The 25660-nt window shown below is 43.9% G+C and overlaps 1 protein-coding gene across 1 annotated transcript in view; it reads right to left on the reverse strand.

Moving 5' to 3' along the window:
* Positions 1-25660, reverse strand: part of TAX1BP1 (Tax1 binding protein 1) — a 108719-nt gene that overhangs the window by 71331 nt on the left and 11728 nt on the right. The window contains exons 3-4 of the mRNA XM_075271423.1: positions 14342-14444; positions 4912-5099 (exon numbers count right to left, since the gene is read on the reverse strand). Of these exons, the coding sequence (XP_075127524.1) occupies positions 4912-5099; positions 14342-14444 (291 nt within the window). The remainder of the gene's footprint in view (positions 1-4911; positions 5100-14341; positions 14445-25660) is intronic.

Raw genomic sequence — 25660 nt, forward strand, 5'->3', positions numbered from 1 at the left:
GGTGTCCAAGTGCCGCACTTTCACCCTTAGCTCAGCTAATTTGGGGTATGTTTTTAAAAATCATTGCACCACTACATTGAACATGTGGGCCAGGCATGGAACGTGTTGGAGGCTGGCAAGCTCCAGAGCCCTCCAACAAGCTAAAAAACCTGGCCCCAGGGGCAGCGGGGATAAACAAATTGCCATCTCATCCAGGATGGCATCCCTGACCTCAGAGGCAGTGTGCTGTCCGTCTCCCAAGCTGATGAGCTTCAGCCCAGCCTGCTGACGTCTCCCCACACCAGTGTTGCAGCGTTTTCAGCTCGTAGCTGGGGTAAATCTAACAGCGGAGGAGGAGGAGGGTGGTGTTTCAGCCCTCCTCCCAGGAATGTTTTGTGGGGAAACAAGTCAGGAAAATTCTTGAAACGGGAGAGTTTTGCATCTTTGCCCTTGCTGCCTATGGACATCCCTTTGCCTCTAGCCACCATTTTCCCTGCTTTGCTTGCCTCCACATCCACACTGCTTTTGCCCCTAGACATCACCCCAGTCCATGCCTTAGCTTGTACCCCCAGTTTTTCCTGCTTAGCTTGCCTCCACATCCACACTGCTTTTGCCCCTAGACATCACCCCAGTCCATGCCTTAGCTTGTACCCCCAGTTTTTCCTGCTTAGCTTGCCTCCACATCCACACTGCTTTTGCCCCTAGACATCACCCCAGTCCATGCCTTAGCTTGTACCCCCAGTTTTTCCTGCTTAGCTTGCCTCCACATCCACACTGCTTTTGCCCCTAGACATCATCCCTATCCATGCCTCTTCCCCTAGCCATAACTCTGCCACCCCTGGAAACTCATGGTGCAGAAACTTTGGTTGCTGACTTTGAGGAACCCTTGGGTTTTGTAGATGGAACTCCATCAAAGGTCTGTGCAGCTCACACACCCTGCTCAAGATATGGTATTGTAGGGTTTCAGCGTGTGTGAATGACGGACAACAGCCTGTGTTTGGACAGATGTAGGCCTTGCTAGAGTGTTTTTAGGCTAGCAGCGACTCCTGTGCACTTGCAAAAGTGGGCGCACAAGCGCCGCATTTTCAACAGTAGCTTCGGTACATTTGGGTATGTTTTTAAAAAACTTTGCACCACTAGGTTAGACGTGGGCCAAACATGGAACGTGTTGGAGGCTGGCAAGCTCCAGAGCCGCTACCAGGTTCCAGCCATTATCACAGGCGTAAAAATGCCAGGCCCCAGGTGTAGCAGGGAAAAAAAAATGCCATCTCAGCCAGGATGGCATCCCTGACCTCGGAGGCACTGTGCTGTCTGTCCCCCAAGCTGATGAGCTTCAGCACCGCCTGCTGACGTCTCCCCACACCAGTGTTTTAGCGTTTGCCGCTAGTAGCTGTGGTGGAGGTTGCAGCGTCGTAGGGTTTCAGTCTACTCCTGCCATGAATTTTGGCCTGGGAGAGGAGATAGGCCACCCCTGTTTGCACCCGGGGAACAGACTCCACCACATTCACCCTGCCTGTCATTAAAGATAAGCACTGCAGCATCCCTGACCACAGGCGCTTGTCCAAGTGTCGGTGGTCAAGTGGACCTTGCAGCAAAGCGCGGAACTAAGGGCCCACCTGATGTTGAGTGACACGTGCTGGTGCAAGGCGGGGACGCCACACCGGGAGAAGTTGAGACGGCTAGGGACGGCATAGTGAGGTGCCACAGTTGCCATCAGGTCCGGGAAGGCGGGAGTTTCAACAAGCCGGAACGCCAACCTCTCCTGGGCCAGCAGTTTAGCGATGTTGGCGTTCTAGGCTTGCGTGGGTGGGTGGTTAGCAGTGTATTTCTGCCGGCGCTCCAATGTCTGAGAGATGGTGGGTTGTTGTAAAGAAGCGCCTGATGGTGCCTTTGATGGTGCAGGAGAAGGAGATAAGACAGAAACAGGGGAGGATGAGGGAGAAGTCAACAAAGTGGCGGAGGCAGATGAAGTGATGTCCTGGCTCGTCCTCTGGAGTGCATCGCCAGCACTGTGAGCAGAGGCAGTGGCATGAACGGCGGGCGACGTTTGTCCTGCCGTTGCTGCCTGCCACTGATTCCATTGCTTGGATTCCAAATGACGGTGCATTGAAGTGGTGGACAGGTTGCTCTTCTCAGGGCCCCTACTCGATTTCGAGAGGCAAATTGTGTAGACGACACTATATCTGTCCTCGGCGCATTCCTTGAAAAAACTCTACACCTTCAAGAAACGTGCCCTCGATGGGGGAGTTTTTCTGGGCTGGGTACAAAAGGGAACATCTTCGGACATTCCGGGTCTGGCCTGGCTTCGGCAAAGCAGCTGACCTCTGCCTCTGGACATGTCTCTGCCTCTAGCTACCCTTTTTGGTGCTGCACCTGCCTCAACATCCACACTACTTTCCCAGCTTGACATCTGCCTTGTCCAGGTGGGGTCGGTGTCCTCGTCGTCCACCACCTCCTCTTCCAACTCCTGTCTCGCCTCCTCCTCCTGCACAATGCGCATGTCAACTGGCTGCCCTGACAGCAACTGCGTCTCATCGTCGCCGATGAGGGTGGGTTGCTGGTCATCCGCCACCAAATCGACCGGAGATGGAATGGAGGAGACTCTAGTGTTTGAGCATCTGGACACAGATACTCGTCTGTTAGGTCCGTGGAATCGCGAAATGGAGGGGCAGGTTGCGGTACAGTCAAAGGAAGGGAGAACAGCTCTGGGGAGCAGGGACAGTTGGGGTTATTGTTCTGAGAAGATTGGGAATTTTGGGTGGAAGGAGGACAAGACTGTTGGGTAAGAGGAGGTAGAGGCTGACTGGCTGGTGGACAATGTGCTTTAAGCGTTATCCGACAGCCATTGCAAGACCTGTTCCTGGTTCTCGGGCCTACTAATCTTTGTACCATTCAGCCTAGTTAATGTGGAACTTTTGTGCAAAGCGCAGAACTTAGGGCCCGCCTGATGTTAAGGGACACACGCTGGTACAAGGCTCAACTCACCCTAAGTGCCAAAAACACTGCTGGTGCAAGGCTCTACTCATGCCAAGGGCCTCAATCTCTGCTGGTAGCTCAGCTTAAGGTCATGTAACTTTGTTTGGAAGGGCTCATGTTAAGGGCTAGAAAAGTGAATTTTGGAAGGTCTTACCACATCACACACACACACACACACACACACACACACACACACACACTCAAAATGACAGTTAAGGGTGAGGGCTTTTGGAATTCCCATTGCCTATTCCATTTGTGGTTGTCATGGGGAACGTGATTTAAAGGGGTGGTTGTTACTGTTTGTTGAGCTTAAATTGGGGTTTGTGTCCATCCATTTGGGGAGTAAAGAAGGTTTCCAGGTATTTTCCCACTTTGATAGAGGTTTTTTTGAATGTGGAAAGTGTGTAGTTGTTAGGCAGTGATGTTGGGGTAATAGAGGGTCTTTGGTGTGTTAGATGCCCCCAGGCATGCTTCCCCTGCTGTCCCAGTGTCATTCCAGAGGTGTTGGCATCATTTCCTGGGGTGTCATAGTGGACTTGGTGACCCTCCAGACACGGATTTGGGTTTCCCCCTTAACGAGTATCTGTTCCCCATAGACTATAATGGGGTTCGAAACCCGTTCGAACACACGAACATTGAGCGGCTGTTCGAATCGAATTTCGAACCTCGAACATTTTAGTGTTCGCTCATCTCTAGTCATAACATGTCCGGTTTTTTTTTCGCGGACATAAAACTCATTGTGTAAGACTTGTGTCCATTCATAACAACGGACCTATGGCGGACCACAAGCATCCGTAATGTTTTAGCATTAATTGCTATGGCTAATGGACAGTAACGTATGGGTGTCCATTATGCTAAACTTTTTCTTTTCTGCATATGTTCAGAAAGCATAAAGAAAAAAAAAAAAAAGGACAGTATAAAAACTGACACTATCTGATGCTAATGTGTCCACTAAATGGATCAGTTAAAAAAAACTGAACACATGAACATCAATTAGTGTCATTTATGATAGGCGTCAGGTTTTTGGGATTTTTTTTACGGACACTATCAGAATGGACATCCATCAGTAGTGTGAACCCCTTAGTGCTAGGTAGGGCACTTCTAAACCTTTTGGATATGTGGTCTGCCTCAAGGATATCCTATGGATGAGACCACGCCGCAGGACTTTCCAGGAGTAATGATGACAGATGTGGCGCATGTGCAGCACGATTGTGAGGTACTTTTCTATAGTAAAGAGTGCACCGCAAATGCGCAGGGAATGAATGGTGCACTTGTGACATTCCAATCAACATACAAGATAACCCTTAAAACCCCAAGAAGCTTGTTGGTGATACATGTGGGGTGGTACTGCCCCTCCCTCCAGGTCTAGGATTTATTGCTGTACTATATATCAGGCATTGTAGAGGGGGGAGTTTGGGGATGGACTAGCCAGGTAACTTGGTGACTATTGTAGAGTTGCAATCTATTCCCATTGGTGCATTTCATTAATTTTTATTTCTTATGTCTTTTGCCTCCAAGTCATTATATATTATCTCATGTGGCTTTGGTGTATCTGAATGTACCATATCCATACCTTTTACTTGCTTAGTGGTAATGAACATACATGGGATGCCAGAACAGGCTGGCACTGTCTATCAAGGCAAAGAGGGAGGAGTCGGGCATAGCTGCCCATATAGACCTGGACTGTCCTTGCCACCTTATCTGCACTTATAAGTGCGCTACCAAGAGATTGGAAATGTCTGGGCGTCCGTTGTCAGATGGCATATTATACTCACAGCTCCACTCTAGCTATTACACCAGACCACAAATATTCTAACAATAGAAATCATTTGCAAATGAAATTCAGGCAACCGTAAGGTGAAAAGTGTTGCATTGAGACAGTAAAATGCCCCATTCCATGCAAACAGCTGTAAAACTAACATGTTCTATAAATGATTATATGTGTTAGAAACATACCTCAAGTAGTCCAGCCTTAGTTGTCACCACCAACATGTCCGAATGGCCCTCATCTTCCATGGTTAATAGTTCATCTACAGGTGATGAAGTGCGAAACTGGAAGGGGGTGCTAGCTCCACGGATTTCTCCTTTATGGGTCACATAGCAGAACTGGTAAAACTCTCCGTCATCATTGGGAAGATAGTAACCTAAAGACAGACAAGAGATGGATTTTAAAACCAGAAAATGAAGATTTCTTAGTTTTTAAACAAAATTTAAAAAAAAAAGGTACCGAAGAGAATTGGGGGAACTTAAAAGACAGTTAGGCCTCGATCACACAGGGCACAGGACTGCGTATTTTGGTCCTGATTCTGATGCAGGAAGCAGTGTCAGAATAGGACCAAAATGCGCCTGTCGCAGCTTCAGACAGTCGCGGCTTCCCGTTCCGGAGTAGGCCCAAATGATGGGCCTAGAACAGAGGGTGCTGTCGCGAGGAGGACGCTGGGGCTGACTCAGCCGCCGAGTCTACCTGAAGAAAGGGCAACTTGCTTTTTTTTTTTTTTTCTGTGAGTCGGAACATACCACTTACATAAAAAAAGAAAGCTAGCGGTCTACATAGATCTCTATTGTGAGGGGGCGGATTGAGCTGGATTCAGTGTCAGAATCCGCCCCCTCTTGCCCCGTGTGAGCGAGCCCTTAGAGCTAAAGCCACATGTTTGACAGCAACAAGAAAAGAAAAAAAAAAAATGCTGTGAGGTCTAGAAAACAACCTGCAAAATTTTAATGGCAGCTCTTAAATAAATAGAGACAACATGAAAGAAGAATAAACATCTGTAAAAAGGTCTTCAAAGTTACTCCGATTTTGAAGTATATGACAATTCATACAGGTAGAGTTATTCTATAACTTGGAGAACCATAACAGGTTTCCATTATAGTTCCAGAAGATCACATGGGATCGCATAGGAGGGCAGAGGGGCCCAGCATGGAAGGGCAGGGGGGCCCAGCATGGAAGGGCAGGGGGGCCGGGCATGGAAGGGCAGGGGGGGGACCAGTGCCTAAACCAATAAAGAGACCAGAGGTGAGTCTCAGACTGTAGCTAAACCAGTCACATATCTCAGCTCTGCCCTCATAGAGAGGAACTGGAATGCCACCAACCTGAGAAAAACAAATATCAGGTAATTTCTGAGCTTCTGGGTGGACATTTGATTAAAATGTTCATAAATCCAGAAATGTGCACTATTGATGTATAATAAAAGAACTAGGCTTCCATAGAATTGCCACAAAATACATTTTTTATCTGGTTTGTTTGTTTATTTAACTCACTTCCTGACCAGGTTCTTTAAATGCCAAACCTCGGGTTTTCCAGTTACTTCTGACATTTCACATGTCCCTTCTCTATGATGGCCAAAACAAGGCTGATGTGACCTTAACTTTAGGCTATGCAAGGTCCGACGCAGAATCCACTGAAAATTGGCAGAAATAAAGTCCTGGACATTTCTCTCTACTGGTTTTAGTATAAAATCGTGTAAGTATAAAGTACTGCACAAAAGTTGCAGGTATGGAAAAATGGTGCAATATAAGAATGCTTTCAGAAATAGAAGTGATAATGGTTTATTGTTGTCCTACAACAAAATGAAGTGAACAAAAAATAAATAAATAATAAAAAAAAAATCAATATTTGGTGTGCTCGCTCTTTGGAGGAGGAGTCCTAGAAGTGATGATATTGTGCATGCAGAGCAACAACATTCAACCAGTCTGTCTGGGGTTACATGAAGAGACAGAAGGATTGGACCAAACCTACATCCACAGAAGATCTGGGCTTAGTTCTCCAAGATGTTTGGAACAATCTCCCTGCCAAGTTCCTTCAAAAACGATCTCCAAAAGTACATTAAGAGCGGTTACACCAAATACTGATTTTGCTTCTGTTTATTCACTTAAAGGGAAACTGTCACCTTAAATGTGCACCCCTAGCACATTGCCAGCCTCCTGATGAAATAAAACACATGGGCTGGATACTACTACAAGCCCTCCACTCTCTTCAGCGCTGCTCTGCACAGGCTTGTATTAGACTGTTCTGTGATTTTTCAGACTAGAAAAAGAGGATCTGGAGGAGGTGCAATCCATAGGACATGGAGGTGGTGTTACAGATGAAAAAGTGCTGTCTGCGTGATGTCACACGGTCAAATAGCATATAGGGGGATAATGTAGTGTTTGGTAATACTATGGTATATTGCTGGGGCAAATGATGGTGACAGGTTCTCTTTCATTTTGTTAATTGACAAAAATAAACTATTAATGGGTTCTCAGGCCCCAAAGGATTTTTGACACGGATGACCTATTGTGGAGATCATCTGTCCTGGCAGCCTCCCGGCATTGTAAGGGCTAGTTCCCACGGGGAAAGTTGTCAGCGGATTTTGACGCGGAATCCGCCTCAAAATCCGCTACCAAAAATGGCTCCCATTGACTTCAATGGGAGCCACTTGCTTCTTTTTTCCCTAAGCTAGTAGCAGAAAAAAGAAGCGAGCTGCCCTATCTTACCGCGGACTCCGCAGCTGATTCAGCTGCGGCCCATTCATTTGGGCCTAATCCATCGGGGAATGCCACAACAGAATGTGTACACGCAGAGTTCATTTAACTCCGTGTAAACTAGCTTTAAGTCACAGCAGTGGACAGGGCTGCGGCGCCGCTCCCATTGCATGAACAGAAGATAGAGATGAGCGAGTAGTTAAATACTCGAGATTCGAATAATGGATTCGAGTAGTCCTCAATATTCGACTACTCGATCGAATATCGAATCCCATTATAGTTTATGGGAATCAAATGCTTGTTTCAGGGGAAACCACTATTCGACAAATAGGACTCACCAAGTCCATGAGTAGCAGGAGGAGAGTGTTGATAAGGAGCGAAGGAGAGTGCTTGGGCAGGAGTGCGGTACTGGTTCTGTAGGAAGCTCGTCTTTGACAAAGCAGAGTCTAAGATTGAACCACAATGTAGACTGCATATTTAACATTAGAGCAGTCTTCATTGTGGTTCGATCTTAGACTCCACCTTGTCAAAGATGAGTTCCCTACAGAACGACCATTGATCTGAGATAGGACCACAATGTAGCGTTGATTGGCTGAATGCTATACAGTGTATAGCATTCGGTCAATCAACACTGGTTCTGCAGGAGGCTCGTCTTTGACGAGGTGGAGTCTAAGATCGGACCTCATTGTAGACTGCTCTAATGTTAAATATACTGTCTACATTGTGGTCCGATCTTAGACTTACACCACCAAGTACCCCTGCCTGAAGTCTACAGGCGAGCTGACTACCTGCTTCAGGTAAGTTCTTCACTTCATGTACAATGGCTGGCTACTGTCATGTAGGAGGTAAGCGGCTGTGCGGGCACCTCTGGTGTGCAGGGCTCTACACATGGGGGATTAACCTTTCTGTGGCCCTGGGATTTCTGCAGGGATGTCATTGATGCTGAAGTTTTGACTGTCAAAGACGAGCCTCCTGTATAGCATTCAGCCAATCAATGCTGGTTCTGCAGGAGGGATGCTGGGGATTGCTACTCAAAGGTACTATCCTGCGGGTCTATCATTCTCCCTGTGCCGTGTCCTGCTCTGTACAGTTCTTTCTCTGTATGTGGGCCCGGACTCCTTCCGCTTTGCTTTTACTCGTCCTGCAGAACCAGCGTTGATTGGCTGAATGCTACACACTGTATAGCATTCGGCCAATCAACGCTGGTTCTGAATCAAATTTTTACTGCGAATAGCGAGCGGTATTCGATCGAATACGAGTATTTCAAATACCGTAGTATTCAATCGAATACCTACTCGATCGAATACTACTCGCTCATCTCTAATAGAAGCAACTGCACCCGCTCCTCACCCACTGCTGTGACTTCTGCCACCTGAAGGCTGTGGTAAGAGCTAACCTGTGCGGGGTGCGGGCATCAAATCCAAATAAATCACATTCTGATGAACTCTCCTGTGGACAGGTCATCAGTATGAAAAACCCTTTTGGGGCCGGAAAAGCCCTTTAAACCCAGCATTTATTACCTAAAACTTTTGCACAGTACTGTAGGTATAGAAAAACACTTTTTTCTCATTTTAATCTCTACCATGTCAATTTTCTCTAAAGATTTCTGGAATACTTAAAAGAACAAACTTGTGACCACCCCCTTATTGCACATCGGCTAGCCACAACTGGGAATAGGCAATTTTTTTTTTTTTGCCCCATGCTGGTTGATGGGGTTTCCATACTAACATGTACATGATTAATGGATTTTTTCCATAAAAATATACAGGGTGCTCGGTACAAAACCCAGAGAACCTTTTTCGAGAAATTTCTGTGCACAAAACAGAAGAGCCCTAGATGAGGACCGCTTTACAACCGACTTTCCATGTCTGCAAATTCACAACATTATTTTAGTTAGAAAGCAATTTCCGAGTAAGCAGCATTAATGGACGCTCTGCTAAAAATACATATATAAAATGGTCTTCTAAAGATTTAGTGAGAGCATCCGGAAGGAGGGTGTGTGCAGAGTCTACAAGCAAGGATCCCAGCGCTCCTGCACAAAGAATGAATTTGATGGATTGCTACAAGTTGGAATAACATTGCTGTTTGAGGAACCAGGTACTTTGGATTGTAGTAACACAAATGTTTATTCTGGAACGCGGTAAAGCTCTTTAGCACATTTTTCTTTCTGCGTACTCTTGGACGCTTTCACATCACAAGCGATCTGCGCAGACCCGCCGAGCTGGACACTTACGCCGCAGCTATTCAAACAGAGAAAACTGCAGTTTTTCTATCAACAGTGGATCAGGTTTGGGAATGTGAGCATTTGGCCTGCTGGATTTCAGAAAACACCACATTCACAGAATCACAATCGCTGGCCATGTGCTGCCAGAATGACTGCGGCGCTTTGTCAGATTATACTCAAAAGTGCAGCTGGGCCCTCCTTTCACTCATAAGGGAAGCAGAGAGAACTCGAACAGAGACGAGCATATGTGATCGGTAATCTTAACTAAAATCATACAAAGGTATGGAGAAAGGCGGCGCTAGTGTGAACCTGGTGTAAGCCAACCAATTGGTGAGGTCTAAAGACGCACTAGATTTATCATCAGCATCAGCCAGACTGATACATTGGATGCACTTTTAAGACTGTCTCGTCTGCGTTTCCAGTGCCTGAATATCCGCCAGGATTAGTTATCCTTCCCTATTGTCTTTCAGTTCCCCATCCGTCTCAAGATCACTCAGAGTTGTAGAAAAGCTGCTTTTCTTGCTGCTGATTTTTCTGCGATTGAGCCAAACCCAGAGGTGAATTTAGCAGAAGGGATTATAAAGCTTCCTATATATCTCCCATTCCTGTTGAAGAAACTCTTTAGCTTAAAAATATCTGCAAAAAAAAATAAAAAAAATACAGCTATTCTACAATTTGAGGCCCCAGCCTCAAACTAAGGTCGCACGTAGTGAGCTACAGCCAAAAAATGCTGACTTCAATGGGAGCCGCTCGCCTCTTTTTTTCCGCTAGCTAGTAGCAGAAAAAAGCAGTAAGATAACCCTTATTGCCGCGGATTCTGCAGCTGAATCAGCCGTGGTGTCTGCAGCGTGAGGCTCCCTCCTGATTAGTCCCATTCATTTGGGCCTTATCCGGAGCGGACTGCCGCAATGAGATACTGGTTGACTGCATCGGCATCCTGTCATGGCTAGCTACGCATAATGTTCACATGAGGAATGCCAATTCCGCCGTGTCAACATACCCTTAGTGTAGCAGTGGCCCGGTGCCGTCACTATCTCCTCTCCATTACGCTAAGGGGGAGGTGCCGTAGTGGAGTGGCTACGTCTGCGAGAGTGAGCAGGGGTGACACCTGATGTCCGGTAAGTAGCCAAGCCCACAGTATACAGCCACGGGGAGGCACGACCAAAGAGGCGGCACTCGGAAAGCAGGGCTCCGGAGAAGGTGAGCCGTTTTTGCCCTGATGTGGCGAAAGGTAACAGGACACTTGTCCAGGTTGGTTGGAAGCTACGGTATTGCCTATTCTCCGTCTATGTGATGACAAAAGAAGAGAAAAAGACAACACAGAGTGCTAATAGTGTAAAAGCAAATAGCTGGTATAAAGCTGCTCACCTTGGCGGGTTGGGATCAGTTCACAACCACTTATGTCATGTAGAATCAGATAGGATCCAGTAGGACCTCACAGAGCGGCTGCTGGCCTGAGGAACGTGGTGGCTAACACACGTAAAGCATAGTTCCAAGTCGATAAAACACATGACGTGTTTCGGGACAAGCCCTTTTTAAAGTGTGCATAATCCATCTATGTGATGTCTCATGACACGACCTAGCGTTGAAGGTGATGACTGTATCTGGGGCTTTTATTTCAAGCCTACTCCAAAAACTCTGCAAAATCAAGCTAGGGCTTATTTTCAGGGTAGGGCTTATTTTTGGATAAACGGGGGTAACATATACAATCATATATATTATTCAATCTCATTGTCACAGGTGTCTAAAAAGGGGCTGCAGAGTCGGGAGACCAAATCCCTGACTACAACATTTTTCCACAGCTCGGCTCAGACTCCTGCCCCAACGAAAACTTGCTGGAAGCAGCAATGCTGGGGTTACACCGCGACACTTGTGCAGTAAAAAGTCAAACAAGTCACAAAGTGACATGCCGCCTTATGGATTTTGGTCACCGGTTGAAAGTGACCTTTTTTTTTTTTTTTACCATAGACTTCAATGGAAGTTGCTTGTATTCAACTTGACTGTGTTTTTATAGCCTAATTGTAGCTCCAATAAAGTCATATGGCAGTAAGTTACACAACTTTGGTAGTGGTGTGACTTATGTCGATGTGGGACAGAGAGTGATGACATGGTCTATAGAGCTCGGCGGAATATGTTGGCACTATGCAAGTAAAAGAAATAATAGATACAGAACAGCTGTACTATTCATAGGCACGAAATTGAGAAATGCTTTATGGTGTTCTAGTACCTGCTCTGGAGGGCAGAGGTCTGATTATGATGCCCATCCTAAGCATATCCTGGAAAACTTCTTTCATTGATATCAAGTCAAAATTGTTCTCCAACTTAGACACTGCAATTCAGCATAACTTAAAGGGGTATTCCTAACTCACTTGTTTCACCAACCTGCATGCTCTGTACACTTCCTGGTTTTCTCACTACATTGGTGGGTGGGGTTTCACTTGCTCTGCTATCTCTCTTTATAGCAGTACATGTTTGCAGTCAGTAATGAGGGATGGTTGTAAATAAATTAGCACAGTATCACTGGAAGATGAACAATATGAAGCTGATGTAGCAGAGCTGGATTTGATAGGTGATGAGAATCCCAAACTTATATGCTACAGGAACAAGAGTCAGCTTGCAATAAACTCAGTTTTAGGTCTGTGTTACATACAGAGGTAACAGACTCCCTGTCTTAGCCCTTATCAACAAAATTCAATTAGCAGACTGATAACAAAGAGAGATAAACAGCTCAGAAATACAAGCTGTTCCGAGCACTCAGCTCCCCCTCCCTCCTGAGAGCAGGGAGCTACATAACTTGTCCTGGGCGGAGAGAGAAGATCAGCCCCAGGCCCATGGTTATGGAAACGCAGTGTAAACAATGAAGTGAATAAATTAAGATAGCGGCCAAACAAAGCAGTTTTAATGAAGCAATGTATTTAGGAAAAGTCTTCACTCCACATAAGCTAGCAGTATAGCTAGGATCCTTGAGATGGGACAACCCCTTTAAAATCATTTTGACGTCAGGAGTATCAGAAGCTATGGCTCTGTTCACATTTTCTCTAGTTTTCCTTCAACTTATACGCCTTCAGCCACTGTCTCATATACTGTGTGGTAATACATATACTTCAGACTACACAAGCATATACAGAGTTAAATAAACATTTGCATAGGCTGGGTCCATAGGGAATATTTCCTGTGTTCATTCTGGTATTGGACATTCAGTCTAACTCATGCTGGTCTAGTAACAGGTAAGAGACGTGTATTTTATGCAACCAGTTCTTAAAAAAATAGCAGTCTCCATACTGTTCAGCACTATAGGTCAGCTGCATGTCGGAGATCCAGAGAATGCTACCGTTTTAGTGCTCCATATTAAATGTATGCCTTCACAACTTGGCTCATTGAATTCTCATATGGACATTTTACACAAAACTTCATAAAACTCAGCTAGCGGCAAAATGGAGTGCACTGTGTATCCATCCAGGCCCCAGTTTATGGCCTAGTGGCTAGTTTATACAGGTGGAAGCGCCCAGCTGCTATTGGACACCAACGCAAGACTTTGCTGAGCTGCTCACTAAACAGGTGAATTACCCAGGGAGATACCGACATCCCAAGCCAAGTCCAGTCAGAGAACAGACAAAAAGCAGAAAATCTATTACTGGGGGAACAGATGAAACATTTGGACAGGGCTTCTATAGATCGAATGAAAGAAATATTTGGAAGCAAGAACATAAAACATATGGCAGCTCAGAATCAAATTTACCGTATATACTCGAGTATAAGCCGACCCGAATATAAGCCGAGGCCCCTAATTTTACCATAAAAAACTGGGAAAACTTATTGACTCGACTATAAGCCGAGGGGGGGAAATGCAGCAGCTACTGGAAAATTTCAAAAATTAAAATGCCCGGAATTTGTGGGTGCAGTAGACGCTGGAAAAGGGGAGGGGGTGTATTGGTTGTCTATCTGCTCCTTCCTTGAGGACTGGGGTCTTTTCTCCCCATTTGGAATTCAGCCTGGCTGAATATAGCGTATCTGCAATGTTCCTATTAACCCCTTCCCGATGGAACAGGAGCACTGCAGATCCCCTATATTCAGTAGACTGGGCACTTTCAGACACAGGGATACCTAATGTGTATGTTTCACAGTAATTTTCTACTTTGAGGGCAGGTTCACACCAGCACCCGATCTCCGTTATGCAGGTCTCTGTTTCCTGCCAGAGAAACCGGGCAGGAGATGGAAACCGGCAGGCAGTTTTCAAACCCATTCATGGGTTTGAAAAGTGTCCGCCAGTGAGCATCTCCTGCTCTCCACAGAGAAACCGTTTGTTTTTTAGACTGGACACAAAGTCGGACATGCAGGACTTTGTGACGGTAAAAAAAAGAAAAAACCGGTTTCGCCGCGAAGAGCAGAGGACACTTACGGGCGCTCACCGGCGGACACTGAATGCCGGCTTCCGTCTTCTTCTGACAGAAAATGGAAACCTGCATAACGGAGATCGAGTGCTGGTGTGAACCCGCCCTTATATGTATTCTAGGGAAAGGATTGATTTAGAACTTTTATTTTATTTGTTATTATATTTTCTTTAAACTTTTTTTTTTTTCACAGTTTTATGTAGGGTGTCCTCAGACGACACAAGAAAATCTGCAGCTTTTGCAATACACAAATATCCCATATACTATTGGTGTATTTAACACTTGGAAGGGTTTTGAAGTCTAGTCTTACCTTGAAAAGTCAGCACACAGTTACGAGTTGAATCTGCAACATAATTTTCAGGCATCGGTGACCACAGAAAAGTATAATAATCTCGTGCAGTGCTCCAGCCAACCTGCAAAATAAACAGAAGAAAAATATTAGAAGGAAAAAATACATGATTATATATGTACATTGATATACACACATAATATGATTTGTAAAGCTACAATTGTTTGAGGATCTAAAACTTATAAAACTGACAAAAAGGACTCTGGTAGTAACATCCACGCATATTGTCTATGACATCTTATCGGAGTGACAAGTCCCATGTAGCACAATGAGAGTGAATGGATGCACCAATAGATCCAACAAGAGGTCCTGTGTAGACAAGAGTCTAAAGCAGGGGTCCTCAAACTGCGGCCCGTGGGCCACATGCGGCCTGCCAAGCACTTCTGTCTGGCCCCGCCGACAAGCGTGCATTTATAATGAAGCTCCTGGGGAGCTCGGGCCAGGCCATGGAGTGCACTTCACTTTGAATGGATGCACCAATAGATCCAACAAGAGGTGCTGTGTAGACAAGAGTCTAAAGCAGGGGTCCTCAAACTGCGGCCCGCCAAGCACTTCTGTCTGGCCCCGATGACAACGCCGGCAGGTGTGCATTTATAATGAAGCTCCTGGGGAGCTCGGGCCAGGCCATGGAGTGCACTTCACTTTACCTATTGGAGGGCACCGCTCCCGATCTCTGTGCAACCTGCTCTGCCTCTGGCCCACTGTTTAAAAAGTTTGAGGACCCCTGGTCTAAAGCATACAGACCTCATCCTGTGTCAGAGCAACAAAAGTTGATTTAAAGGAATCTCATCACAAACAATCCCTTTAATACTGAAGCTATGCCACCAATGGGAAAATGAAGCATTACATGGCAGCCATTTAGATGATTTGGTCTCGGTGCAGGGACTTCTTTGTCATGATGTCCCTATGCCTTAAAGAACCATTTCCCAAGATTATAAATAAATAATAATAGTAAGACTTTTACTACTGACAGAGTTGCTTTTAATGCCACAGAGTTTGGCTTAAAGAGGATCTTTCACCGATCTGGGCACAGGCAGTTCTATATACTGCTGGAAAGCTGACAGTGTGCTGAGTTTAGCGCACTGTCGGCTTTCCCGATCTGTGCCCCAAGAGCTTTCGGTCCCGGTACTGTAGCTCTTTACAGTCAGAAGGGTGTTTCTGACAGTACTGTGTGAGCGGGGAGGAACGCCCCCTCCCCTCCTGATAATACTCATCTATGGATGAGCACTGTGAGCAGAGGGAGGGGGCGTTCCTCCACACTCACACTGTACAACTTGATAGGCGCTGCTGTGGAGAAGGACGTACCTGACTGACTGTCAGAAACACTCTTCTGACTGTAAACAGCTACAGTACCGGGACCGATAGCTCTTCACCCGGGGCACAGATCGGGAAAGCAAACAGTGTGCTAAATTCAGGTGGGCAATGCAGATACACTGCTGAGGCCAGTGACTGGTCAGATATCGATGTGCATCCTTGTATACAAGACCAGGTAGAAAAATGGATTGTACACCTGATGCTGAAGCAGTTCAGAGAAAGAATATTATTTAACAGGTAAAATAAACCCTTTTACAGGGTGAAAAATACATTAACTTTCATCCATAGTGTGCATGACACATTGTGTGCAGTGTAATAAGTGCTGGCAGAGTCGGGTAGTACGAGCGTCATCACTCAGGACACTCGCACCTACAAAATAACAGCATTTCATCCACATTGTGTTAGTGTTTCCTTGAAGTAATTTCCTCTGATAGAGACAGTTCTTGGCCCCAGCACACTGAATGATGTCACATGGATCTTCTGTCTTCTATTATAATAAAAGGAGTACACGAGGAGAATGATCAAGTGATAATCCATGACGGGAAACAGGAATCACGTTTTTGTGATGAATTGTCATGGGCTGATGGAAGACGCATGACCCAGACAAAATGAGAAGCAAATGTTTTATCACTCAGATGGTTTATTGTGCGGAAGCAGAGCCGGTTCTGAATACATGTATAATACGAGAGACCGATATGTGGACTCTGTGGGGTCACGCACAGAAGTAGTTAAATGGGCTGTCCAATGTGTTTTGCTTTTTTTGTTTTTGTTTTTGTTTTTTTTAACACAGGGTAGCTAAACCTTTAAAACTTGATTTAAATTTCAAAACTCTGTAGTGAGGATGAGGAAAAGAACTTAGTGACATACCGGTGATATACCGTATATACTCAAGTATAAGCCGACTTTTTCAGCACAGTTTTTATGCCGAAAAAGCCCCCCTCGGCTTATACTCGAGTCAGGGTCCAGGGAGCACAGTAAACTTAAAGGACCTGCATAAATTAAACGAAGGTGGAGGTCCTTTAGTGCTACTGCTCTGTGATTGGCTTGTCATGTAGGTCACGTGACTGTGATGTCATCAAAGGTCCTGTAACTACTAGAATGTAACATCTGCAGATAAGTCAGGGGCCAGGATTCATTGCGTCTTATAGAAGATGTCTGTCATATGGAGGAGAGGAAGCTACAGTAAGGTGACAGTAACACACACAGGTACCTGCTGTGCCTATTACTCTGCCTATTACTGTCAGGCATTTGGGGTTATTCAGTTTCAGTAACTCCATGTGCCTCACATTAATAACAGTTAACCCCATCAAGTCCCTCATATTAACCCCTGTGTGCCCCATATAAGGGTTACTAATATATGAGACACATGAGGGGACTAATAAAGGACCTTAATTATGAAGATACCTAATTATTACCTCTGTGTGTCCCACATATCAGTAACTCTTATGTGAGGCACATAGGGGGTTAATGTGAGGAACATGATGGGGTTAACTGCTATTACTATGAGGCATTTGGTGTTACTAAGCTACAATGCACATGACCAGACTTTTTATCTGCAATGGTGGACCCCCCCCCCCCTCCATGGCTTATACTCGAGTCAGTAAGTTTTCCCAGCTTTTTGTGGATAATTTAGGGGCCTTGGCTTATATTTGGATAGGCTTATACTCGAGTATATACAGTATTTCATTAAAGAAAAACGGTTCTTTCCCATGTTATTTCCCTCATTCTTTCCCCTGTGATGATCACTATTGAATAACAATGTTGACATCGGTTCTCCTCTTCCCATTCCCTTCTCCATAGATTTCAAATTTATAAAATTTATACAATGTGATTTTCTGGATTTTATTTTTGATATATTCTATCTCTCACTGTTAAAATGAACCTACCCTTAAAATTATAGACTGTTCATGTCTTTTTTAATTGGAAAACTTACAAAATCAGGAAAGGATGAAATAATTATTTCCTTCACTGTAAATATCTGCTGCTTCACTGATTCTGGCACAGTTGGTATTTTCTCTCTATTCCCCACCTTTCCTGAGCAATGAATGCCTTTATCTTTGGTGCCTGATATATTCTGGCTCTGCACGGTCAGGAAGGTGGTGTCAAGCAGGAGCAGGTAAGGGCGGGTTCACAAACGCGCCAGGTCTCTGCTTTGAGGGTTCCGTCTTTTGCCCGAGAAACTGGACAGGAGACGGAAATGCGGAAGTCAGTTTTCAAACCCATTCACTTGAATGCCCGTGAGCATCATCTGCCTCTCCGCGCCGAAACCAGTTTTTTTAACCGGACACAAAGTCGGACATGCAGGATTTTGTGTACAGTTTAAAATAAAAAATGGTTTCGCCGCAGAGAGACAGAAGATGCTCACGGGCAGAAGACGGAAACCCATAAAGTGGAGACTGGGCGCAGTCCAGTCCAGTCATCCAAGGGGGATGACTCTGAGCTCTGACTAGCTGCTTCTGATTGGAGCTCTGAATCACACCCCCTGGCTGACACCGCCCTTCTGACACTATAAAGCTTCAATAGCATATCAGGCATCAGAACTACCTGTGCTTGTTACTCGGGAATGATAGGGGCTAGAGAAAATACTCCAACTGCTCTGGAGTCAATGAAGTGACAACTATTCACAGATGACAAATACTTCAATAAGTGGAGGTGGTGAAAGGTCCTGTTTAACTGTCTACATCTCCGCTTTTGTAGCTAACAGATCCCTGTGAATTTTAAAATTAAGAATCTTTGGTTTAAAATGACACCAGAATCACGGCTATAGGTGAATCCCCCCTTCAGCCTTGTATTATGTCTCCCCAAAAAACAGTCTGGTGTGAATCTTCTCAGGTAATTTACTTACAGACATTTTTATAGAAAATCTGGCACTTTTTAATAAAACAGAGGGAAGGCTAAAAAACATATTTAATATTCTACCTGAAAAAGTTTCCTTTTAAGATGGAACCAGTAGCAGTTTTGCTTTTGGTGTAAATGGCTAATAAAATGGTATAAGGCTCAAAGCAGTACAAGATAAGAAACAGAAAGAAGGTACACGGTTGCGCACTTTTCGTGCAGAGTAGTGTGAGAGGTTATTCTGAAAGGGAGTTTTTTTGCGCAGTTTTATAATATGTTGCCAAGAATAAACTGATAAATATAAATGGTCTGTGGCAAATCTATATTAAGAACAAAACGGTGTTGAAAAGGGGCAGGCACAGTCACAAGACAAATCCCTTTTGGTCTAGGAATATATAGGTAATAAGTCTAATAGAGAGTGGCTGGCCCCTAGAGAATCAATAAGGGAACAGCCTAAAAAGAATGTGCTATAAGTACACAGTACTATTCACCCACTAGCAAAACTTCACACCGATTTAGAAAAAAAAACAAAAAACCTGATGTTTTAGTGTTTCAGAGCCACCTTAGGCTGGTCTTACACGACCGTAATGAATGTACGGTCCGCAAGTTGCTGATCAGCAACATAGACTCCGCAGATGTCCATGTCCTGCTGCACTCGCCCATAGAGTTCTATGGGCGAGTCCTTGCAGTGCCGCAATTCACGGCCATTACGGACCTGTGCTATAAATTGCAGACCACGGTTGCAGCCCAGCCACATCACAGATAAAATATCCAGTGGTGTAAGAGGCCGCATTGAATATAATGTGTCCGCAAATAGTCCGCAATTGAAAACCCTCAATTGCGGACTTACATTACAGCCGTGTAAGACCAGCCTTAAAAAGGACTGTCCCATGAACAACACTTACCCACTAGAGCAGAACACGGCACTATGATCATTATCTAGTTTACTCTATTAAAGTGACACTCAGTGCTAGTTTTTCTCTTAAGTTATACAAATGAAGTAGTGCACCTAAAACATTGAGGCGCTCATAATACTATATACCCACTGGTGAGGAAGGTGACCTGACCATGAGAAGTGTGGGACTGTCGCCAGTATGTGAGAAGGGGACTATAGGGAGCGAATAGGCACCATCAGTGGATAACTATTACTCTTACGGGGGTTTTCCCAGAGCCAAATCAAATTTTCATACTGATCATCAGCATAGAATCTGTGGAGGTTCAACACACAGAGCCCACACAGATCAGCTGTTGTAGCAGCTAGTGGATGGCCAGGACATTCAGCATTGCTCCTATAAAAGTAATAGGATTGGCGAAGAAGCCCCGTCCACTGTATACATGTGCTTCTGAGTTACTGCAGCACCACTTGTATTACACAATCTTTGTGTCACAAATACATTTTGTAGTATACTTTATTAATATATTTTTCCTCCTTTCTGTGAAATCCTGTATTAAGGTCACAAATCCTGCCAGAAAAACAAAAAGTTGTTCAAAAGTTTAGTTATGATTTAATACAGTGATTTAGAAAATTATTATAACGCCATGCCCTGCCCTATAATCATTTTATTTCTGAAGCTGGAGGCACGCGGTCTCTGCACGAGTCGTGCGGACAGAAAAGTAGATCTTTTCTGTCCGCATGTTCCGCGCGAAAAGCACACGGACCCCATTATAGTCTATGGGGTCCGTGTGCTTTCACTGTACACCGCTTGCCAATGTGTTTGGTAGTCCGTTCGGAGGAGTCCCTATGCAGACTCCCCAAACGGATTACAGAACGCAGATGTGAACCAGACCTTAAAGAAGGAACATCCTACTGAATATCTGCCCCAGAGACTCTCTATTTTATTCAAGGATCAGCTTTGCTATCCTAGATAACCTTTTGGAATATCGAGTAGTAAAAGTACAGAAAAAAAACATAAAATCAACCTACATATAAAATGAATATTATGACAAAAATAAAACAGATAAATCTTTATTAACATCAAAAGAGCCAAAAGTTCATCTATTTAAAAACAATAAAAAAAGGAGGAAGGGGGAAGGGTTGTGGCAGACCAGATAATCATAATGAAATATACAGACTAAGTCATATCTCTCACAACAGCCAATAATAGTCCCCATACATATCACATTGTAATGCTGTTATAGCACAATAACTAGGACTATATACGGAGCAGCGTATAGCACAATAGCTAGGACTATATACGAACCAGCGTATAGTACAATAACTAGGACTATATACAAGCCAGAGTATAGAACAATAACTAGGACTATACACGATCCAGCGTATAGCACAATAACTAGGACTATATACAAGCCAGCGTATAGTACAATAACTAGGACTATATACGAACCAGCGTATAGCACAATAACTACGACTATATACGACCCAGCGTATAGCACAATAACTAGGACTATATACGAACCAGCGTACAGCACAATAACTAGGACTATACACGATCCAGCATATAGCACAATAACTAGGACTATATACGAACCAGCGTATAGCACAATAACTAGGAATATATACGAACCAGCATACAGCACAATAACTAGGACTATATACGACCCAGCGTATAGCACAATAACTAGGACTATATACAAGCCAGCGTATAGTACAATAACTAGGACTATATATACGAACCAGCGTATAGCACAATAACTAGGACTATATATACGAACCAGCGTATAGCACAATAACTAGGACTATATACGAACCAGCGTACAGCACAACAACTAGGACTATATACAAGCCAGCGTATAGTACAATAACTAGGACTATATATACGAACCAGCGTATAGCACAATAACTACGACTATATACGAGCCAGCGTATAGTAGAATAACTAGGACTATACACGAAGCAGCGTACAGCACAATAACTAGGACTATACACGAAGCAGCGTACAGCACAATAACTAGGACTATACACGAAGAAGCGTACAGCACAATGACTAGGACTATATACGATCCAGCGTATAGCACAATAACTAGGACTATATACGACCCAGCGTACAGCACAATAACTAGGACTATACACGATCCAGCGTATAGCACAATAACTAGGACTATATACGAACCAGCGTATAGCACAATAACTAGGACTATATACGAACCAGCGTATAGCACAATAACTAGGACTATATACGAACCAGCGTATAGCGCAATAACTAGGACTATATACGAAGCAGCGTATAGCACAATAACTAGGACTATATACAGTCCTATGAAAAAGTTTGGGCACCCCTATTAATCTTAATCATTTTTTGTTCTAAATATTTTGGTGTTTGCAACAGCCATTTCAGTTTGATATATCTAATAACTGATGGACACAGTAATATTTCAGGATTGAAATGAGGTTTATTGTACTAACAGAAAATGTGCAATATGCATTAAACCAAAATTTGACCGGTGCAAAAGTATGGGCACCCTTATCATTTTATTGATTTGAATTCCCCTAACTACTTTTTACTGACTTACTGAAGCACAAAATTGGTTTTGTAACCTCAGTGAGCTTTGAACTTCATAGCCAGGTGTATCCAATCATGAGAAAAGGTATTTAAGGTGGCCAATTGCAAGTTGATCTCCTATTTGAATCTCCTCTGAAGAGTGGCATCATGGGCTACTCAAAACAACTCTCAAATGATCTGAAAACAAAGATTGTTCAACATAGTTGTTCAGGGGAAGGATACAAAACGTTGTCTCAGAGATTTAAGCTGTCAGTTTCCACTGTGAGGAACATAGTAAGGAAATGGAAGACCACAGGGACAGTTCTTGTTAAGCCCAGAAGTGGCAGGCCAAGAAAAATATCAGAAAGGCAGAGAAGAAGAATGGTGAGAACAGTCAAGGACAATCCACAGACCACCTCCAAAGAGCTGCAGCATCATCTTGCTGCAGATGGTGTCACTGTGCATCGGTCAACTATACAGCGCACTTTCCATCATGCTTTGGGGCTGTGTGGCCAATGCCGGCATCGGGAATCTTGTTAAAGTTGAGGGTCGCATGGATTCCACTCAGTATCAGCAGATTCTTGAGAATAATGTTCAAGAATCAGTGACGAAGTTGAAGTTACGCCGGGGATGGATATTTCAGCAAGACAATGATCCAAAACACCGCTCTAAATCGACTCAGGCATTCATGCAGAGGAACAATTACAATGTTCTGGAATGGCCATCCCAGTCCCCAGACCTGAATATCATTGAACATCTGTGGGATGATTTGAAGCGGGCTGTCCATGCTCGGCGACCATCTAACTTAACTGAACTTGAATTGTTTGTCCAAAATACCTTCATCCAGGATCCAGGAACTGATTACAAGCTACAGGAAGCGACTAGAGGCTGTTATCTTTGCAAAAGGAGGATCTACTAAATATTAATGTCACTTTTCTGTTGAGGTGCCCATACTTTTGCACCGGTCAAATTTTGGTTTAATGCATATTGCACATTTTCTGTTAGTACAATAAACCTCATTTCAATCCTGAAATATTACTGTGTCCATCAGTTATTAGATATATCAAACTGAAATGGCTGCTGCAAACACCAAAATATTTAGAACTAAAAATGATTAAGATTAATAGGGGTGCCCAAACTTTTTCATAGGACTGTAGTTGTTCAGGGGAAGGATACAAAAAGTTGTCTCAGAGATTTAAGCTGTCAGTTTCCACTGTGAGGAACATAGTAAGGAAATGGAAGACCACAGGGACAGTTCTTGTTAAGCCCAGAAGTGGCAGGCCAAGAAAAATATCAGAAAGGCAGAGAAGAAGAATGGTGAGATAAGATAAGATAAGATAAGATAATCCTTTAATAGTCCCACCTTGGGGAAATTTCAGAACAGTCAAGGACAATCCACAGACCACCTCCAAAGAGCTGCAGCATCATCTTGCTGCAGATGGTGTCACTGTGCATCGGTCAACTATACAGCGCACTTTGCACAAATAGAAGCTGTATGGGAGAGTGATGAGAAAGAAGCCGTTTCTGCACGTACGCCACAAATAGAGTTGCCTGAGGTATGAAAAAGCACATTTGGACAAGGCAGCTTCATTTTGGAAACAAAAATTGAGTTGTTTGGTTATAAAAAAAGGCGTTATGCATGGCGTCCAAAAAGAAACAGCATTCCAAGAAAAACACATGCTACCCACTGTAAAATTTGGTGGAGGTTCCATCATGCTTTGGGGCTGTGTGGCCAATGCCGGCATCGGGAATCTTGTTAAAGTTGAGAGTCGCATGGATTCCACTCAGTATCAGCAGATTCTTGAGAATAATGTTCAAGAATCAGTGACGAAGTTGAAGTTACGCCGGGGATGGATACTTCAGCAAGACAATGATCCAAAACACCGCTCTAAATCGACTCAGGCATTCATGCAGAGGAACAATTACAATGTTCTGGAATGGCCATCCCAGTCCCCAGACCTGAATATCATTGAACATCTGTGGGATGATTTGAAGCGGGCTGTCCATGCTCGGCGACCATCTAACTTAACTGAACTTGAATTGTTTGTCCAAAATACCTTCATCCAGGATCCAGGAACTGATTAAAAGCTACAGGAAGCGACTAGAGGCTGTTATCTTTGCAAAAGGAGGATCTACTAAATATTAATGTCACTTTTCTATTGAGGTGCCCATACTTTTGCACCGGTCAAATTTTGGTTTAATGCATATTGCACATTTTCTGTTAGTACAATAAACCTCATTTCAATCCTGAAATATTACTGTGTCCATCAGTTATTAGATATATCAAACTGAAATGGCTGCTGCAAACACCAAAATATTTAGAACTAAAAATGATTAAGATTAATAGGGGTGCCCAAACTTTTTCATAGGACTGTACGAACCAGTGTATAGCACAATAACTAGGACTATATACGAACCAGCGTGTAGAACAATAACTACGACTATATACGAACCAGCATATAGTACAATAACTAGGACTATATACGAACCAGCGTACAGCACAATAACTAGGACTATATACGACCCAGTGTACAGCACAATAACTAGGACTATATACGAACCAGCGTCTCGGTACCACCAATGAACAGACAGCCACGACCACCAACCACCAGCCCCAAAGAGAAGAAAAAACATGGCCTGCCGAGCTGGGGTGATTTTTTCCAGGACTGAGCCATTTTAATTAATATTCGAAAACGAGAGCTGCAGAGGGAGCGGCGTACTACTAATTACAAGATATTTCCAGCCATGCAACTCATTTGCCTTACAGTACAAGCTAACAGTAGCCTTTCTTCCTGTAATTTATTGTTCCCCTTGGGCCATCTCCCACCTAAACGAACACATAGCTCCTTTCTTTGGCAGGCCCTGCTATATAACTCCATCGATACTAGTGAAAAAAAGAATCACAATAAACCAGGCTGCCGCTCTGGCATGGGAAACCCTGCACAAGAACCAGGTCTACAAAACTGAGCGCTTTAATAAGGTAAAAATATTACAGCAACTTAAACTAGGGGCGATCCTACACCATATAAAATAGTCATATGCATCTCTACTACAGTTACATTAGAAAACATTCCTAATATGTACAGTCAGACTAGTCTAAGGCAGTGCGGAGATCCCTTTTACATGGTGTGGATTTCAGCAAGGCGTCCACAACAATGTACAGTGCAATGTATGGGAACAGGGATCAGAAACCTTCTTTCACATGCCAGAGAAAGACAAAACAACAAGAACAACAACAAAAACGACGGTGATTGACAGCTTTCATAGTAAATGTGTGCGTACTTAGAAGGTTGTCAAATCACTGGGTGCAGACAGGGTAAGCAGGACTCTCGCTGTCTCCCCTAGGAGTCCTGTCAGGATTTATTCTGCTTTTCACTCAGAAATGGTGTTCCAATTCATATGAACCTATATATTACAAAGTCCCTCGAATTACGGTGCACAGAAAATAAGCACAGTACTTCAGTATGAACAATGATATAGAAAAAAATTACATAGGAGATTTTGGATCTACAGTACAGACCAAAAGTTTGGACACACCTTCTCATTCAAAGAGTTTTCTGTATTTTCATGACTATGAATATTGTAGATTCACACTGAAGGCATCAAAACTATGAATTAACACATGTGGAATTATATATTTAACAAAAAAAGCGTGAAACAACTGAAAATGTGTCTTATATTCTCGGTTCTT

Source organism: Leptodactylus fuscus, chromosome 4 (genome assembly GCF_031893055.1).
Source record: "Leptodactylus fuscus isolate aLepFus1 chromosome 4, aLepFus1.hap2, whole genome shotgun sequence".
In the NCBI taxonomy this organism is placed as follows: Eukaryota; Metazoa; Chordata; class Amphibia; order Anura; family Leptodactylidae; genus Leptodactylus; species Leptodactylus fuscus.